At 45.6% G+C, this 20,358-nt stretch overlaps 1 protein-coding gene across 1 annotated transcript in view; it reads right to left on the bottom strand.

Annotated features, from left to right (window-relative positions):
• The window catches only part of IFT74 (intraflagellar transport 74), a 112,433-nt gene that overhangs the window by 32,470 nt on the left and 59,605 nt on the right, over window positions 1-20,358 (bottom strand). The window contains exons 11-12 of the mRNA XM_088472650.1: window positions 19,421-19,564; window positions 6,597-6,637 (exon numbers count right to left, since the gene is read on the bottom strand). Of these exons, the coding sequence (XP_088328776.1) occupies window positions 6,597-6,637; window positions 19,421-19,564 (185 nt within the window). The remainder of the gene's footprint in view (window positions 1-6,596; window positions 6,638-19,420; window positions 19,565-20,358) is intronic.

Here is a 20,358-nt window from a genome sequence, read left to right as displayed (position 1 = left end):
CAGCAGCCCCGGCTCCTCCTCCCCTATATCCCTCCCCCAGCCCCAGGCAGGCCAGTTTAGTTAGCAAGCCCAAGGCAGGAGAAAGAAAGTGGGGAAGGAAGCCCAACACACAGACACAGGTCCCAACACCCAGAAATGCCAAAGGAGAACTGAATACAGAGTAAAAACCCTGCCATCCTGGTGCGTCAGAGTGGGCACCCTGTGTCCCCTATGGATTCAGAAGAAAAGGATTTAACCAGATAAGACCATCAATCTCCTTTTCTTCTTCATGCCATGGGGACACAGTCATTACCATGGGACGTCCCAAAACTATCCCACTAAGGGAGGGGACGCGCAGGAGCTGCGCTGACCACACTTTGGTCAAAATCAGCAACCACGGTAGTGAAGGTGTCAAATGAATAGTAGAAAAATGAGTCGTAGGAACGTATGGACGGACGACCACCCTATCAAGTTGCTAAGCCGATGCACCCTGGCGAGCTGCCCAAGAAGTACCCACCGATCTGGTGGAATGAGCCATCACTACAGACGGAACAGGAAGGTCTGCACTAGCATAACCATGACAGATACTCAAATGGAGCCAACTGCCCAAAGTCCCTCCTGAAGGTGGCAAGACCCATCCGTGATGGTCGTAGAAGACAAAAAACGAACCCGTCCTACAGAGTTCCCGGGTCCTATTCACCAAGGACTGGAGGGCCCACACAACATCCAAAGAGGCCTTCTCTGTAAAACAAGCAGGTGTCCGAAAAACAGGGACCCCGATTTCCAGAGTGATGAGAAACCTAGAGAAGTGGCTCAGAAGAATGGCCCAGTCCTAGTGAAAAGACAGAAATGAAGAGCGACAGGATAGCGCACCAAAGCCCAACACCCGCCGGGTCGACGCAAAAGCCGGTAGGAAGAAAGATTTCCATGTAAACTAACACATGTCCACCGAGGGGCAAAGGCTCAAAGGACGACGACTGGAGAGCCCAAAGCACCAAAGACCAGTGCCAAGCTGCCATCAGAGGAACAAACAGGAGCTGTACGTGGAGAACTCCTTGAATGAAGGTCTGTACGTCAGGCAACAGAGCAATCTGACTCTGGTAGGAAGACCGGAAGTGCAGTTCCACACCTGCAAAGAAGATCCACACCTGCAAAGAAGAAAGGTGGAGGCCGCAATCCAGACCTGCCTAGAGCAAACCCAGGAGCAGACAAAAGAACAGTCTGGGGTTAACGTTCCTGTCAGAACACCAAGTGAAGCAAGTCCGCTAATGCAGTGAAAAAAACTTGCAGAGGAAAGCATACGGGTGTTCAGCATAGTATGACCGCCTTCACTGGAAAAGCCCTAAGTTCACAGGATGGATGTCTCAAGAATCACCCCATTGCAGCGAGACGGTTCAGAACCGGATAGAAGCGCAGGCCTGAGACAAAAAAAATTACCACAGAGGAAGACACAGCAGAGCGTCCATGGAGATCTGCATACCAACACGACGTGGCCAATCGGGTGCTACCAGAAATACCGTGCCATCCTTCAATGTCAGCGAGATCGGGGGAAGGATGTACAGGAGAATTAACTTTCACCAGCCCATCAAGGTATACAACCAAAAGGCTCCTGGATCATGGTGCGAACGCAGAATCACAGCAGATTATGGAAGTACCGGGAAGGTGAAGTCCGGCAAGCCCTTTTGAAGAACCAGGAGCTAAAAGACCTTTGGGTTAAATGCCCATACACATTCGTGAACCTTGCAGCTGAGGAAGTTTGCTTTCCAATGCCAAACCCCAGGAAAGAAAACCACTGACAGAGCTGGAAGATGATGCTCTGGCTAGCTGAGAAAGCAACTCACCTCCTTGAAGGTGCCTCGACTGCAATTGCTGCTCTGATGGCTAATGTAGGTGACGGCTGACGTGTTTTGTACTTTACCTTAACAGGGCGAAGCTGGAAAAGCAGCAGAGCTAGGCAAAGAGCCCTGGACCTCTATCGGCAACAGACTCTCCAGAGCCGTCCACCAATCCTGAAAGGTCTGCTGACAGGTTACCACCCCCCACCCATGCAGACTTGCGTCAGTGGTGAGGAAGCCAAGTGGGAAACCTGGAGCCACCACAAGTGGGAGAGCCGAGCTTATCAAGAGAGAACGATTTCCCATGTCTTCAGCTGCAGATGATACCAGTTCCACCGGGACAAAACTCCCAATTGAAAAGGCCGGGAGTGAAACTGAACATATTCCACCCTGTTGAAAGCGAAGACCAGAGAGCCCAGTATCTGCATGCAATAGAGTATTGACCCTCAGCGATGACACAACAACTTGCAAATTCTGGCCTACATGAACCAAGCTTTTATAATGGGAAGAAGACCAGCTGAATTCTGAAATCCAGTAAGGCCCCCAGTGGGTACATCTCCTGATGGAAACTACAAAGAATTCCCTACTGATTATTCCTCCAAGGGACTGGAAAAGATCCACTGTGAGATGGATATGTTCCCTGAGAACATCTGATGACCAGGCAAGGATCAGAAGGTCTTCTAAATAAGGAAGAATCCTGACACCCCTGCAGTGTAAATGAGCGGTCATGACTTTCATAAAAGCCCAGAGGGCTGTGAAAAGACCAAATGGCAAAACCAGAAAAAGGGAATGTTCCTCCCGGACCTCCCACCTGAGGAATCACAGGTGACAGAGCCAGAAAAGAACATGCAAATAGGCCTCCTGGGTGTCCAAGGAGGCTATAAAAGCCCCCGGCTGCAGAGCCAGAAAGATGGAACCCAGAGACTTAATTCCCTGTGTGAGAACAGAACTCACTTTAGATTATGAGACTGACGCTATACCTAATGCTGCGAAAGACCGGACACAAAGCCCACCATGGTCTGGAGCCTGAAAATAAAATACAGTGTTACAAATCCTGCAGTTGCGCAATACTGAAGCACCCCCATCCCTGGGTGCATTGTCCATGGAATACATAAACAGGATCTAGGGCCGTCCCCAGACACCAACTAGGTAAGCTGTTGTGTACAATAAGGAGAGGTGCAATGAATGTGACCTCAAAACAGAAAGTAGGGCTTAACAGAAGAGGGTTCCCCCCCTATCAGCAATCCTCCAAATAAGAGTCAGTCACTTTGACCACCTGGAGAGGAGACTGTGCCAGAACTCAGTGTTAAAACAGTAAGCTACAATTCCATGCACACACAACATTTCAAATGCTAGAACAATGGGCAGTTAATGCTCAACAATCAAAACCCCACTCAGCAGGAAGAAGCTTTAACGTATAACCTGACCATAGGGGGGAAGGTATACAGGGACACAGGAGCCCTTTTACTGCTCTCCGGAGACTAACTGCAGCAGGCATAAATTAAATAGCTGCTCAGGGTCTCAGTTGGGAGGGGAGAGAGAGAGAAAGATTATCCTTATGGTATGACTTCTGTAAAGAGGGAGCACGCCAAGGGAGCGGGGGAAGACCTAATGGGAAGAGCCTACCACCCCCTTGCAGAGCAAGATCCCCCAGGGCAATGGCTGCGTCAATAGAAGAGCCCCATTTCCTGTGCCTTGGTGGCTAGTGGAGGCGCCAGAGGGTCTGGATGACCGTTGTCAGCACCGCTGGTGGTATCCCACAACGGCGTTGACAGCCGCTGCAGCACCAGCGGTACTCCCCCCCCTGGCATCCAGCTGCGGATCCTTGGTGTGTGACAGTGACCGTCCGAAGACACTGACCCAATCGCCAGTGCTACGGCCACCGGTGCAGGGGCTTGGTGGCGCGGCAGCGCGGGCATCCTACAGGACGCCTAGCGCTGCTCACTCATAGTACAAAAATATTATTTTAAATTTAAAAAAAATACAGGAAAAAGCACAGACTTATTAAAAGCAGTCTCTAACACAGTTCCTACTCCTGCAAGGCACCAAACTAAAAACTGGCCTGCCTGGGGATGGGGGTGGGATATAGGGGAGGAGGAGTCGGGGCTCCTGGGAGAAAAAGTTTAACTAGTTGGTGCCCAGACTCCTCCTGCTCCAGCCTATACTCATGATAATGACTGTGTCCCCTATAGCATGAAGAAGAAAAAAATAAGGAAAAAAAAGTGTGACGCTTCCCCTTATTTTTAACCAGCACTAGCACTTTCAACCTATTGCTGATTAATCCATAATCTAGGGAAAATGTGGGGTTTGCCAGCCTGGTCTGTTGTAACCACAGAGGGGGTATCTGCAGTGTGGGTATTCCTCTACCATGATTCAAGCCAGCCGCGGGGCAGTTGGTCACCAGGGTAGGGTTAGTATACTTACCTACCCTGTCGGGATTCTGGTATTTTGGGCTTCCGGCGTCAGCTTTTCACCTGGCGGCTGAATAGCTCCCATGATTTCATACCCAACCCGTCTATTTCTGTGCCATCGGAAAGTCACTCAGTTGGATAAAATAGTAGTTGGCTGGTCTAGTGTATGGAGTCACACTTCATGATCATTTAGTTGCTCAGATAATGGTTAGTTGGATGAAAATTTGTATATTGTATGGCCAGTTTAACTCCTGCCTCCAATACTTCCCCGATACTGTTCCACACTGATGAAACTCCCTGCCCAGACTCTCCTCAAACCCTTGATCATCCCTCACCAGATAATACACACATAAGTGGCCAAATCAGATTTAAACCATCCGTTAGGAGATACATCCAAGAAGCTGGGTCTCTTTTTGCTATAAACTCTTATTACGGTTTGAAAGTGGCCACAAAACACTGGTGTCAGATCGTGGCCCCTGCGCCGCCATTGGTCTGCGCTCTTACCTCCCTGGAAATGCTGGATGGAGGTGCGCGGCCGCTCGGGGAGGTCCTGCATGTGCCCAGACGGTCTTGGTCCGGGAGTCTCGGCCATGCTCCTGATTGCAGAGTTCCCGCTGCTTCCTCCATGGATGCCGCCATATTGGACATAATCACATGTCCTAAACCACCCAGTCACGGAGTCCAACTTCAAGCCCCCACCAATCCTGAGCCAGCAAGGGGGATAAAAGGGGCATTCACTCATTGCCTGAACAATTAGTTATTTCCTGCGGTGTAACTGGTTATGCTGTTACTTTCTCCAAGCGTGCAAGTTACTGTTCTAGGCTCCTGTGGTTCCAAGCCTGGTTCGGCAAGTTCTCCTGCCGGACCCAGTCCGGTCCTGCAAGATCTCCTGCTGGTCCCAGTCTGATTATGCAAGTTCTCCTGCTGGTCCCAGTCCGGCTCTGCAAGTTCTCCTGCCGGTATCAGTCCGGCTCTGCAAGTTCTCCTGCAGGTCCCAATCCGGCTCTGCAGGTCTTCCTACTGGACCCAGTCCAGTTCTACAAGTTCTCCTGCTGGTCCTAGTATGGCTTTGCAAGTGCTCCTACTGGTCCCAGTCCGGCTCTGCAAGTTCTCCTGCCGGTTCCAGTTCGGCTTTGCAAGTTCTCTTGCCGGTTCCAGTTCGGCTCTGCAAGTTCTCCTGCCGGTTCCAGTTCGGCTCTGCAAGTTCTCCTGCCAGTCCAGTCCGGTTCAGCCTGACCAAAGCGGCTACCCATCGCTTATAGCAGTCATATTATCAAAGCTGCTCCTACCGGTCCGGTTCCACAAGTTATTCCAGTCGGACCAGCCGGGTTCTTCCTGGCTGCATCGCAGCTAGCCATTACTGTCATTTATCACCAAAGGCAGTTCCCACTGCTACCCAAATCTCTATGAGAAAGAGCTATATATTGCCTCCGCGGTTCCTGCCGCAATCATCTGCTGCTGATCCTGCCTGGACGCCTGAAACAGGTAACTCTGTGACACCAGCCGTGACCACTGGCTGATTTCATGACATGTTCTCACCATATTTACTGATATGTCCATTAATGATGTTATCGATTTAGAATGGATTATTAACGGAAATGGGGAACATTTTATATCAAACACACAGTGCCATAAGGCCTAGCATCCAATATTTTGCAGTGTATGGTTAGTATTATATTATCCCAATGTGTATATTCTTATGCCCCTATCCTCCAAACTTCATTCCACAATGATATAAAAGCGGACTATTTTCACTACAATCCGCTACACAAATAGTTCTTTAATTAAATAGCTCTGGATTCAGCAGAAAAAAGTTATAGAACTAGATTAACTAGAATAATGGGAAATGTTATCAGAATTCAAGAAAACATGTGAGAGAGAACTAGGTGAGCATATATTTAAAATTGTATTAACCATTGTAAGTATACATGTTATACCTTTATTTTTAAAAATACTCTATTAAAGGCTACTCTGCATTTTTTATATTTTCATTATTTTCCCCATACTCTCAGAATTACTTATTTTATCAGAACACAATAACCATACTCATCTTATAACTGTGGTCTACTATACTACAGAAGTTTGCTCTGTGCGGCTACTGGCTGTAAGATATTATATTTACAGAATTGTACTCGTATTATACTATGACAGCACATTATGCAATAGAATAGTGTGCAACCACATTGTAGTATATTATAAAACAGTTGCAGCTGGTATGAGAACATAGGTAGCAGTAAGTGTATACAAAGGTAAGTACAATACAAGTGGAGAGGCCAATTGTTTTTTTTATTTTTTTTGTTTACCTACCATGGCTATTATTTTGTAAATACAAGAGTCAAACTTATAATAAAAAAAATAAAAAAAAACTTACTGCCGCTCCATGCTTGCTATCTCCTGATTATCTTCTTTCACCTATTTAAGATAAATGAATATAAAATTAATTTAACATTTTTTTCTTTTTTAAGAAAGCAACATAAACAGTAATATAATATTTTTATGTCCAAAACGCAACAACACTGTTAGAATCAATCCTGCAAAACACAGTTCTCACACATTTTCTTTGCAAATCATAGAATTCTGTCGCAAGTATCAATAATATGAGAAATACATCTATAATAATTTGCCTCTCTTGGCTAAACTCAACTGATTTATGTTTTTTTAATTAAAAAAGAAAACAACAAAAAACAAACAAACAATCTGTACATTTAGTATTCGGACTCCTCAAGCTTCGAAATTCTGTTTAAAGATGCTGCTCATGTAAAAAAGGACTATGTAAAGAAACACATACATGGTACAAGAAAAGCAGCTGTGTTTAATGCTATAAACCTGATAAAGTCTAAAAATAAGTGTTATGGTAGACTTACCTTTGTTAACTCTTTTTTACTTCGAGGTCCATAGGGTCCACAGGGATACCATGGGGATTATGTGGTTGGAGTGATCCAGGCACCAAACAGTTAAGCTTTCAGCTCCCAGGATGCCCCAGCTCCTCCTCCACAAATATCCCGCCCCTAGCCACAGGCATTCAGTTTTGTAAACAAGCCCAAGGCAGGAGAAGGAAAAAGGGGAAGGAAGAACAATCGTACACCAGAAACACTCACAGAAAAAGAGGAAATCCGTGATCGAAAGAAAAATGACTCAATGCAGTCAGGTGCGTTAGGATGGGTGCCCTGTGGACCCTATGGAACTCAAAGAAAAAGAGTTAACAAAGGTAAGTCTAACATAACTCTAATGTTCTTCTTCAGGGTCCATAGGTATCCACAGGAATACCATGGAGATGTCCTAAAGCAGTTCCCCTAAGGGTGGGGATGCTCTTGAGCAGAAAGAGGAACTCGTCGCCCAAAGGAAGCATCCTGAGAGGCAAAAGTATCAAAGGCATAGAACCTAAGAAAAGTGTGGACAAAAGACCACGTGGCTGCCTTGCAAAATTGTTCAGCAGAGGCACCACGACGTAACGCCCACGATGGTCCCACAGACCGGATAAAATGTGCTGTCGCTGTGTTTGGAACATCAGCCTGCGTGTAAGCTTGAGAGATAGTCATGCGCAGCCATCGAGCCAGAGTTTGTTGTGAAAACCATATAATACAAAAAGAGCATCTGATTTTCTAACAGAGTTTGTACGATGCCCATAAATACGGAGAGCACGAACCAAATCCAGGGAGGCTTCACCTGCAGAAAGATCTGGAGCCTGAAAAGCTGGAACCACAATCTCTTTATTCACATGAAAACGGGACACTACCTTAGGAAGGTAACCCGCCCGTGTACTAATGACAGCTTTATCCGGGTAAAATTTTAAAAAATGGAGAGCGACAATAAAGTGCTGCCAAATAAGAGACTCTGCGAGCATAAGAGATAGCAAGAAGAAAAAGTGTCTTCGCTGTCAACCACTTCAAATCTAGTCCAGAGGTTCAAATGGGGAAGCTTGTAGCCCCTTAAGAACCAAAAGCAAATTCCACAGTGCTACCAGTGGAACAACTGGAGGCTGAACTCGAAGAACTCCTTTGAAAAAAATTCTAACATCTGGTAATGAGGCAATCTTCCTCTGGAACCAGACTGACAGTGCAGAAACTTGCACTCTTAAAGTGGCCAGGCAGCGACCGCTGTCTAACCCCGCCTGAAGAAAAGACGGTACCCTGGAAATCCTGAACACCTTAGGATTACACTTCCTATGGGAACACCACTGACCAAAATAATGCCAAACTCTGTAATAGATGCGGACATCATCTGGCCCACAGCTTTAGTGAGCGGCCAGATGATGGTCGCGACCATCGCGCTTGCGATGAGACCCTTGTGGTAGGGTCTCATCCGTCGCAAGCCCCAGTGATCTTCCGGCTCTAATAGAGTGATCATCACGAGTGATGTCAGTGGGGAGGCCCCCAAACGGCAGGCGTTCCTTAGGGAACGCCTCCGTTTGGCCAGCCACCCCCCCTGACCCGCCTACCAAACGGGGCGAGCTGTCGACCAACATCGACAGCCGTTAGGATGCGAACGCCAGAGTGAGTGATTTCTCGCTCGCGCGTGCGCACTGCCCGGCCATCGACCCACTTGAGAGCGGGTCTGAGTCAGGCCCTGAATCTGGACCGGCCTGCCCTGTAGCAGGTCCAAAGCCATGATAAGTGCCTTGTACACTGCTCGCAGTTCCAGAATGTTTATTGGCAGATGCCTTTCCTGATTTGTCCATCTTCCCTAAAAGGTGTGATGACCTGTCACTGCCCTCCATCCGCGAAGACTAGCGTCTGTGGTGAAAAGCACCCAATTTGGAATCCATAATGGGGGCCCTTTGTTCAGATGATCCTTATCAGCCACCACAGGAGAGAGTGACGAACCTCTGGAGTGAGAATGATCCTCTGAGACCTTATTAGATGATACTGTCCGTTCCACTTGGAGAGAATCAACTTTTGCAGAGGCCTAGAATGGAACTGAGCATACCCCACCATATCGAAGGTGGATAACATTGATCCCAGTACCTGCATTGCTAACAGAATGGATACCCTTCTAGCAACTTGCGTATTTGTAATGGTCTTGTCTTCTGGCAGAAACACCGTTTGTACCCGAGAATCCAGCAACGCTCCCAGATGTACCATCTGCTGTGTTGGAGAAAGTGATGATTTTTTCCAATTGATTATCCAGCCATGCTTTTGTAAGCAGGCTATGGTCAGTTGAAGATGGCTTTGTAAAACAACCAGAGTCTGTGCCAATATCAGAAGGTCATCCAAATATGGCAGAATTCTGACTCCCTGATGCTTGTGATAGACAGTCATGACTGCCATTATTTTGGTAGATACCGGGGAGCCATAGATAGGCCAAAGGGTAGAGCCTGAAATTGGTAATGCTGCTGAAGGAGAGCAAACCATAAAATTTGTTGGTGGGATGGTATAATAGGAACATGCAGATATGTATCCTGAATGTCCAGGGAAACCATGTAATTCCCTAGCTCCATTGCCAAAATAATTGACCGGAGAGTTTCCATCCGAAACTTGGGTACATGGAAAAACTTGTTGCGGGTTTTGAGATTTAGTATAGGGTGATAAGCCCCATTTAGTTTCTGAACCAGAAATAGATTGTAATAATAACCCCTCCCTGTTGCGACACAGGAACCGGGATTATTACCCCCGTCTATAGCAGGGAGTGAATGGATTCCTGAAAGGCCAAGGCCTTGACCGCATCTGATGTAGGATCTGTGCAAAAGAACTTCTGGGGAGGATGTCTCCTGAAAGCGAGGGACCACTTCTTGGACCCAGACATCTGTTTTTGTTTGATGCCAATAATCCGCAAACTGAAAAAGTCGGCCCCCCACCCTGGGATCCCGCAGGAGGAGGCCTGACCAATCAGGCCGAAGGTTTGTCATCCAGTTTAGAAGCTGGACGTCTTGGCGGGCCAGACCTCTTAGTTTGTCGCCTTGTTGTCCTGTGAAAACTAGTCGACCTAGAAAAAGACTGTTCCTTTGCTTGTCCCTGAGGACAGAAGGACTGAAAAAAAATCTGCTTAGACTTTATAGTCGCCGTAGATGACAGACCTGCTGATTTTGAAGCTGCCAGAGTAGCTATAATTTTATCCAACTCTGCTCCAAAAAGTACCTTTCTATAGAAATGTAAGACTTCTAGCGCCCTCTTTGGTCCTGTATCAGCTTTCCAGTATCTTAAGCAAAGGGGCCTGCATTCCACTATTGAAGCTGCTGATGCTTTAGCGAAGCTAAAATTCCAGCATCTGCTGCAGCTCCTCCCAGATAAGAAGCTGCTTCCCGTATGTTTGAGATATTCATCACCTGTTCTCTGGTAGCATTTGGTAGAGAGTCTTCAAATGCCCCCATCTATTCTTCACAAAATCTCAAATTAATGCGAAGTACTCAAATAAAAACCTCCACCCCAAAGAATGGAGAGAAAAAATTGTGATAGTTATAATTGACAGACAGAAATAAAAGACAGTGTCAATAGCAGCTAGCAAAGTCACATACAATGCATATGTAATATAATTACAATGGACTCTAAATAAACTACATAACCACCAAGAATGGTAGGATATAGAGCCCTGTATACCTTAACCACGGGAAAGGTATACACGGAGACTGACCCAAACCATCCTGAGACCAACAGCTACAGCAGCGCACTTGTGCATCTCATATACACGTGGAGGTTAGGCGGAGCAACTCAGAAGCGCAAAACCCTTCGTAGAGACTACGTCTGGGTCGGGGGAGGAGCAGCCAGGGGAGCGCCTACCTCCCCTAAGCTGCGTTAACCAGCCGGGTACGCTGGCCTTGTAGCAGCAGAAGCGTCTGCTGCCGATCCCCGGCGTCAGACGATGAGGCCTAAGTGGTGTAGTGAGGATGCGGACAATCCCTGGCCCTGACTGCAGTGGCGTCTGTTGCGTCTATGACACCAGAAGCAAGGACTGCCGTGCACGATTCCCTGTAAGCGAGGAAACGCCTTACCTGACATCTCCGTGCGTCCGGTCGCAGCATTGCTGCTAGCAAAGTCAGCCACAACCCGCCAAAATCACCAGCCCAGTTACTGGTGTTGCGGCCCGGCGGGGGTAGATGGAGTCGCAGCAGGTGTGTCTTATTTCAGACATTTTGTACTGCCAACCCAAAAACATAAAATAAAATAAAACATAAAATAAAAGCTTAGGATTGCCTGAGCAGTCCCCTGTTACAAAGGTGAGTATTGATCCTGCAGCACCAAAATGAACAACTGAAGGCCTATAGCTAGAGGCGGGGTATATATGGAGGAGGACCAGAGGCTGAAGCTTTAACGGTTTGGTGCCTGGATCTCTCCAACCATAACATCCCCATAGTATCCCTGTGGACCCTGAAAAATAAATTCTTGCATTCAGTAAACAAACAATTCTTTGCTGGAACCAAACTGACAACGCAGAAACCTGTACTCTCAGGGTGGCCAGGCGGAGACCGAGGTCTAACCCAGTCTGGAGAAAAGCAAGTACCCGGAAAACACTAAAAACCTTAGGTTCATACTTACTGTGGGTACACCATTGACCAAAAGAATGCCAAGCTCTGTAATAGATGCAGGTAGAGGAAGGCTTTCGTGCCCTAAGCATCGTTTGAATCACAGAGCTGTAGAAACCTTTGGCTCTTAAGATGGAAGACTCAAGAGCCATACCGTCAAAGACAGACGGGGTAAGTCCGGATGCAGGCATGGACCCTGAGGAAGAGGAAATGGAGTGTCTGTGTATAGATTCCATATGTCGGTGAACCAATGGCATTTGGGCCAAGCAGGAGCTACTAGTATCACTGTTCCACCTTCCTGTTTGAATTTCCTGAGGACCCTTGGGAGGAGGGAAATCAGAGGAAAGAGATACACCAGCTTGAAGTCCCATCTCACTGCCAGTGCGTCCACGAATGCGGCTGAGGGGGTTTTGGTTCTGGACTCGTACCTGGGGACCTTGTGATCGTGACGTGAAGCCATGAGGTCTACGTCTGATAGGCCCCATTTGTTCACCAGGAGTTGAAAAACCCCCAGGTGGAGACCACTCTCCGGCGTGTATGTCTTGACAACTTAGGAAGTCCGTTTCCCAGATGAGGACTTCCGTGATGAATATTGCCAAGATAGCCGGAAGATGACATTTTTTTGTCCAGATCAGACTGTTTGTCACTTCCCTCATGGCTGCGTGACTTCACGTGCCTCCTTGATGATTGAGATAAGCTACTGTGGTCGCGTTGTCGGTCTGAATCTGGACCGGCCTTCCCTGGTGCAGGTCCTATGCTCTGATAAGTGCTTTGTATACTGCTCGAAGCTCCAGAATGTTTATGGGCAGATGAGCTTCCTTGAGTTGCCCACCACCCTCCATCCGCAAAGACTGGCGTCCGTGGTGAGGACCACCCAATTTGGATTCCAGAATGGGCGACTCTTGTCCAGATGATTCTTTTGTAACCACCACGAGAGAGAGAAAGCTGAACCTCCGGAGTGAGAAGGATCCTTTGGGACTGCATTAGATGATACTGTCCGTTTCATGGGGAGAGGATCAATTTCTGCAGTGGCCTGGAGTGGAACTGAGCATATTCCACCATGTCGAAGGTGTATACCACAGGTTCTCAAACTCTGTCCTCAGGACCCCACACGGTGCATGTTTTCCAGGTCTCCTCACAATCACAAGTGAAATAATTAGCTTCACCTGTGGATATTTCAAAATGTGTCAGTGAGTAATGAATACACCTGTGCTCCTGCTAGGTGACCTGCAAAATGTGACCTGTGTGGGGTCTTGCGGACAGAGTTTGAGAACCACTGGTGTATACTATTGACCCCAAGACCTGCCTCACTGATAAAATGGATACCCATCAATTGCGTAGCAATTTGCACACTCGCAATGATAGGGCCGCAATCTTATCCTCTGGCAGAAACACCCTTTGTGCCTGAGAATCCATAAGTGCCCCTAGATGTACCATCTGCTGTATTGGAGACAAAGAAGATTTCTTCCAATTGATCACTCAGCCCTGCATCTGTAGGCAGACAATGGTCAGCTGGATATGGTGTTGTAGAAAAGCCGGAGATTATGCCAGGTCATAAGGTATGGTATGGCAGTATTCTGATTCCTTGAAGCCTGAGGTACTCTGTCCTCTCCACCATTATTTTGGTGAAGATCTGAGGGGTCGTAGATAGACCAAAGGGTAGTGCCTGAAATTTGTAATGTTGTTGCAGGACAGCAAACCATAAAAATTGTTGGCGGGATGGAGTAATAGGAACATACAGGTACGCATCCTGAATGTCCAGGAAAATCATAAAAATCCCCATGTTCCCTTTCTAAAATAATTGATCGGAGAGTCTACATACGGCACTTGGGTACACGGATAAACTTATTGAGGGTTTTCAGATTTAGAATAGGGCGATGAGACCCATTTGGTTTCTGAACCAAAAATAGACTGGAATAAATAACCCTTTCTTTGTTGAACCACAGGAACCGAGATTATCACCCCTGTCTGCAAGAGGGAGTAAATGGCCTCCTGTAGGGCCAAGGCCTTCATAGGCTCCGATGGGGGAGTTGTACAAAAAAAACTTCTGGGGAGGTTGCCTCCAGAAAGTGAGAGCATACCCCTGAGAGACCACTTCTCGGACCCAGGCATCTGTTGTTGTTTGATGCTAGTAGTTCGCAAATTGAAGAAGTCGACCTCCCACCCTGGGATCCCCCAGTAGGAGTCCCTCCCCATCAGGCAAAGGGTTTGTCGTCCGGCTTAGAAGCTAGACTTCTGGCCAGCTAGGAGCTCTTAGTTTGCTGCTTGATGGTCCTGCGAGAACTAGACGGCCTTGAGTAAAACTGTCCTTTTGGTCATCCCTGAGGACGAAAGGATCGAAAAGAAGACTGCGTAGACTTTAATGTAGCTGTTCATGGCAGACCTGCAGATTTTGAAGCTGCCAGTGAAGCCACTATCTTATCTAATTCTGCTCCAAATAGTATGTTTCCATAAAAAGGTAAGGATTCCAGAGTCTTCTTTGACCCCGTATCTGCTTTCCAGGACCTTAACCAAAGGGCTCTACAAGCCACAACCGAGGTTGCCGATGCTTTATTATTATTATTATTATTATCATTTATTTATATGGCGCCACAAGTGTTCCGCAGTGCTTTACAAAGTACATAGGCAAATAGGTTGACTTACAGTACAATACAATACAGGACATGGATATTATACATTGCTACATTCGCGACCATAACACCCAGATAAGCAACAGAGCAAAGCAACCAAGTGTTAGGTGCCCTAGTGGGGAGCAAGAAGTAGATGAAAGTAGAGTTAGGAGAAGCACAAGAGGGTAGAGGGCCCTGCTCATAAGAGCTTACATTCTAAAGAAACTTTAGAAGCTAGGAGCCCAGCATCTATTGCAGCTTCTCCCAAATAGAAGGGTAATTCCCATATGTGGAAGATATATGTCAACTGTTCTCTGGTAATATTTGGTAGAGTATCTTCCAAAACCTCTGTCCATTCTTCAACAGCCTTGGATACCCAAACCCCGGCCATAGCTGATCGAGTAACAGCTCCAGACAATGAAAATACTGCTTTAAGACATGTTTACATTTTTCTATCTGTAGAATCTTTAGGAGAAGAAGCCGACGGAATAGGCAACATAGCACTCCTGACTAAATGTGTCACATGAGCATCCACAGGAGGAGGGATTTCACACTTGCTGACTGAGCCATACTCTGACTTGAGTGGGCATAAACATCCATCCAGGAAGGATGTATAGGAGGGGCAAACATAGCATGCTGTATCCTATTAATGGGGGTCAGCTTGGGAGTAGCCAAATGATACACTAGCTGCGTCATCACCTAAGACAAGGAGGACACCCAAGATGGCTCCTGTACATGGGCTGGTAAGGTGGTTCTTTATAACAGACAGCAAACAAACTATCCTGTATAAAGTACTTAGGGGACAAGCCTGCCAACAGGATTTACATGACACCAGCACAGGGCCTTCAACCTCCTGTTTACCCTTTACCTTTTGACATATCAATTATAAAGGTAACAATGCAAAGTAATGTGACAGCCTTCACAAATAACTAGTAAATGTGTAGTACAAAGAAAAAACCCACACCCACCTGTAACAGAGGGATGAGGAGAAAAAACAGTGATAGTTATAACTGACAGGCAGAAATAAAAGGCAGTATCAACACAGCAGCTAGCAAAAAGTCATATACAATGCATATGTAATTTAGTTGCAATGGGCCCTCAATCAACTACTCAAATCTTGGTAGGATATAGAGCACTATATACCTGACCCAGGGAAGAGGTATACAGGGAGACTGACCCAAAACCTCCTAAGACCAAATCGCTTCAGCAGAGCACCGATAGTGGTCTGTGAGCGGCTCATATGCACAAAGAGGATAGGAAGTGACCCAGACGCAGGAAAACCTTTCATGGATCTGCGTCTGGGTCGGGGGAGGAGTTGCCCGGGTTGAGACAACCTCACATAAGCCGCGTGAACCGTCTGGGTACGCTGGCCTCATGGCAGCAGGCAGCAGAAGCGTCTGTAGCCGATCTTTGGCGTCAGATGATAAGGCCCTGGTGGTCTAGTGAGGGAGCGGATGGCCCCAGGCCCCCACTGCAGCGGCTTCCGGTGCATCTCCAGCACCGGAAGCAAGGGCTACCGCGCTCGTTTCCCCATAAGCGAGGTACCGCCTTACCTGACATCTCCATGTGTCTCGTTGCAGTCCGGGCCCCGGCATCGCCGCTAGCAAGCTCTGCCGTGACCCACCGAAATCACCATAGACGTTACCGCTGTTGCGGCCCGGTGGAGGTAAACTGAGTCGCAGTGCAGGCATTTTATTACGCTCAGTACTGCTAACTCTATAACATAGAAATAAAATAAAACACAAAATTAAAGCTTGGGACTGAGCAGTCCCCGAGTTAAAAATGTGCGTTTGAATCCTGCAGCACCAAACTCAAAAACTGAATGCCTGTGGCCGGGGGCCGCGTATATGTGGGGGAGGACCATGAGGCATCCTGGGAGCTAAAAGCTTAACTGTTTGGTGCCTGGATCATTCCAACCACATTATCCCCATGGCATCCCTGTGGATCTCTATGGACCCTGAAGAAGAAACAGTGGCCCTCATTCAGAGGCGGTCGCAAGAAGCGAGCGCTCGCTCTGAATGAGGGCGGCCGCTTGACTTTTCTAGTGCAGCCTCCTGGTCGCTAGCTAAACTGTGGGTTACCACCCACAGCTTTAGCGACCGACCAGGTTGATGGTCACGATGACCATCGGGGCTTGCGACGAGACCCTAAGGTTGGGTCTCGGCAACCGCAAGCCCCAGGGAGCTTCCAACTCTGATCGAGCAGGAAGCTCCCCACTGACATCATTGCTGATGTCAGTGCGGCCGCCCACAAAACGGCAGGCGTTCCTTAAGGAACGCTTCCGTTTGTGAAACCACCCCCCGCCACGCCTACAAAACGGGTCGAGCTGTTGATCAACATCGACATCCGCCCCTTTTGTAGTGAGCTCCGGAGCAAGAGAATTTCATTCTCTGGCTCCAGGGCTTGGGCACGCGCAGTGCGGCCGCTGCGCGTGCGCAGGGCCTAAACATCGACCCGGTTGTGAGTGCTAAGCACTTGTGAACGGGTCTGAGTGAGGTCCACTGTTTTCAGAACACCAATATAGCATGAAAGACATTCATGTTGGGATTCTAGTCTAGATTATTGATTTATGTTGAGTCTTCAATACAGAGAAATAAAGATACATGCATCAGCAGATGGAAATTCACCAGACTTATAGCTCATATGTATAAAGGCCATTTGAGAAGAATAGCATTTTGGCATCATGAAATCTTTATCTTCAACTACATCCCTAGAATTAAGACTCCTGCTATAGTAATAGGATTAGTCAATAATTATTAGTGTAAATCTTGGCAAGGTGGGAATGGAATGGTGACTGTAAGGAACTGGAGACTATACTATAATGTGCATAATTAAAATCAACAGAAACTTGTGAAAAATATGTTAGTAAAAGTAAATGGAAGAGACAGCCAATATGTTGTACAAGGAGCAGGCAATTGTTATAAGTGCTAAAACAAATAGCATATGAGAAATATAGACAAACACAATCAGGACAAAGAAACATATAAAACCTGACTAAACAAACAATGTGACTAAGCAAATATGCTATAATGCAAAAAGAATATAACAATGCACAAGTGTTACAAATGGTTGCAAAATGTTCTTTAAAAAATATTGTGAAGGAAGAACAATAAAGGGAGGATTTATAAGGCTAAAAACTGAAGGGGGTGCATATGTTGAAAAAGACAGAGAAACTTCAAAGTGCCTAAGTTTCTGCTCTGAATTAATGTTAAATATTATAAAGGGGGGATATATACACTACTGTACTGTAGACACAAATACATTTACTACAGACTTTGTTACATGCACTCTGAAACGTATAACTAGATAAATCAATGGGAGCAGATGGTATTACATACAAGTATTAAAGAACCGAAGAGTAGCACTTGCAGCACCACTACCAAACTTGTTAACAAGTCTGTTCAATCGATGTCACTTGCTACACATTATGTAATTGGAGAATGGCAGATCCAAGTCCGCTCTGCAAAAGGGCAATAGGATGAAAAAAAAAAAGGATAACCATAGACAGTGAATCCCATATCAATAGGGGAATTAATTCATTTTGAGAAAACAAAACTACTTATAAGATACAAGTCAGTGTGAAATTGGTGCTAGGTGAAAGATTTGTGCATTCTTAAGAGAAAACTAAATTGTTGCTAGGAGTCATCTAGTGGATTTTGTTGACATGATATCCAAGGTGGTAGATCACGGCGAATAAGTGGGTATAGTTTATTTAGATTTTAGCGAGATAATTGATTAGGCATCCCACTATAAATTTAGAAAAACTCGCAGATAAAAGGATTGGCTAAGTGCCAGGAGACAGAGCATTGCCTAAGTTTGGTTAAGGTTAAGCTCAGATGAAGGACCTGAAATCTAGTGATTAGTTCTAGCTCCTGTTTAATCTTATGTATTCATTCAGTGTATAACTTGTGGTCTACAAGTTAACTTATGTCAATTCACAAACGATACAAAATGATTTTAATAGGCTTGAAACCCAGAAACTGTAAAACAAACGATTTAGACTAGAGATACTAGCGGAATAGACTAAAGTGTGATATCTTAATACATGAAAAATAATGCTTGAACAGTAATGTAATCTCAACAGCAACAATCAAAACAGACCTTGGAGTTTCAAATGATATGAAGTTAAGCTTTCAGCATAGCCAAGCTGGGGGCAACTGCCAATATAATAGTTGGTTTTATAGGAATAGGTATTAGTAGGAAGAGGGAGGTTATCACTGTGATTTTATAGGTCACTGGTAAGACTGCACATCAAGTCCTGTGTACAGTTCTTGTGGCCCTATCTCTTCAGACATTTATAAAATAGAAAAAGAAGCAAATAAGGACATCTGAAATGGTACATGGACTGCGTTACAGTACTTATCAGGAAAGGTGAGCATGTACAGCTTAGTGAGGATTCGGACATAGAAACTGGAGGAATGAAGACTGGAAAATCCAAAACCGACAAAAAAGGGGAAGACCAAATGGACCTGTATTTTCTAGTCAGGCAAATTCTATGTTTTACATTTTGTATTGTGGCAACTACACGTTTTTATATGCTTAGACAAAACTGAGGAATATGCGGTCTTTATGTAATCTCAGAATATATTTTAATATACATGTTAACAATGCTCTCCTCCCAAAAATCCTAGTTTACGTAAGATAGTCTAATTTCATAAAAAAGCGACGAGTTAATGAAATAGGGGCAGAGCACCACAATTTAGGGGAGTGGTTCCTACCCTCCAACATGACCCCTTCCATCAGGTACAAAATACTCTGCTCCTGGACTTCCCACCTAATTTATGTTTGCAGTCACCTGTGTTGAACCAGTTAACTGATTTTAACACAGGTGGCTGCAGTCATAAATTAAGAAGGAAGTCCAGGATCAGAGCATTTTGTACATGATGGAATGGGCCATGTTGGAGGCTCTGGCTATGACCTAAAATGTCCCCAAATTCCAAATCTGGAATAATGAGAGGTATGGTAATGTAAAAAATATTCTCAATCACACTCAAGCCTCCCTTCTACTGCACATACACAAAACAATAACAAAAATCAGGTAAAAGAAACATTGACCTCCACAGCATTAAAGAGCAGTGATCTGAGTGATTATGTTATACTAGATAGAGCTGTGCATTTCCTGTGGGTTACCTGTTTCAGTAGCTTTTCTCTCTCTTCTTGTGGAGACCCCATACTCTTGTCCTCAGCAATGGCTTGGTCTCGACGACACTCCAACTCATGAAGCTTCTCATACAGCAATACTGCATCCTGTTTAACCTGGGAATGTGCAATTTCCTGGCGACAAGAGACAACTGTAAGAATAGTGAACTGAACATCTGTCCTGTTATTGTTCAGTCAAAAAAACATTAAAAAGGGCTAATAAAGCAGATTGTACGAAGCAAACCGTAATCCTTAATAGTGGCACTGCAGATTATTTTCCTTACATCAGGCAACAATATCTGTACAAAGTTGGACTTTAGCATCTTTTTTGTGTAAATTAAATATTTTAATATAGCACATGTGCAGAAACACCTCGGACCTTTGTATCCATATGCAGGTTCAGTTGCTTACTGTGCTAATGACTCCTAAAATGTAGAGAGGCAGAATGGGGAAGGAAGTTGCCTGCAGGCCGCTACACAGACACATGTAAGCTGGTTAGGATACGTATATCATACAGGCACTCTGCTGCGTAATATGCACTGATGATAATGATCAGCAGGCACTTTTCATTGCCTGAGTGCATCTAGATCCCCCCACTTATACTATATAAATAATCAGTAAGGCTGCTGCAGTCTGGTTTTATTATGTAATTGTTATTTGCATTCAGTCCATGGCAGGAATGAAGATTTCTATTTGACTTTTAAAGTGTAACAAAAAGTTTGTTTTTAATTGACCTTAAAGAGTCATTTTTACTTCGGTCTATATTTAATGATAAATAACCCTGTAGTATATATTGATAACACTATACAGACACAAACAGACTGTTATGTACAGTGTTAGCTCCTATGTGAGGGGGGGGGGGGAGGGGCTGCAATATCACTTGTAGTGTAAATACATTAATATTTCATATACTTATATAATTATAGTAG

The sequence above is a fragment of the Taudactylus pleione genome, unplaced genomic scaffold (genome assembly GCF_031769625.1).
Source record: "Taudactylus pleione unplaced genomic scaffold, aTauple2 ptg000127l, whole genome shotgun sequence".
Lineage (NCBI taxonomy): Eukaryota > Metazoa > Chordata > Amphibia > Anura > Myobatrachidae > Taudactylus > Taudactylus pleione.
The sequence above is the reverse complement of the archived record's forward strand: the minus strand, read 5'-3'. Positions and strand labels throughout refer to the sequence as shown.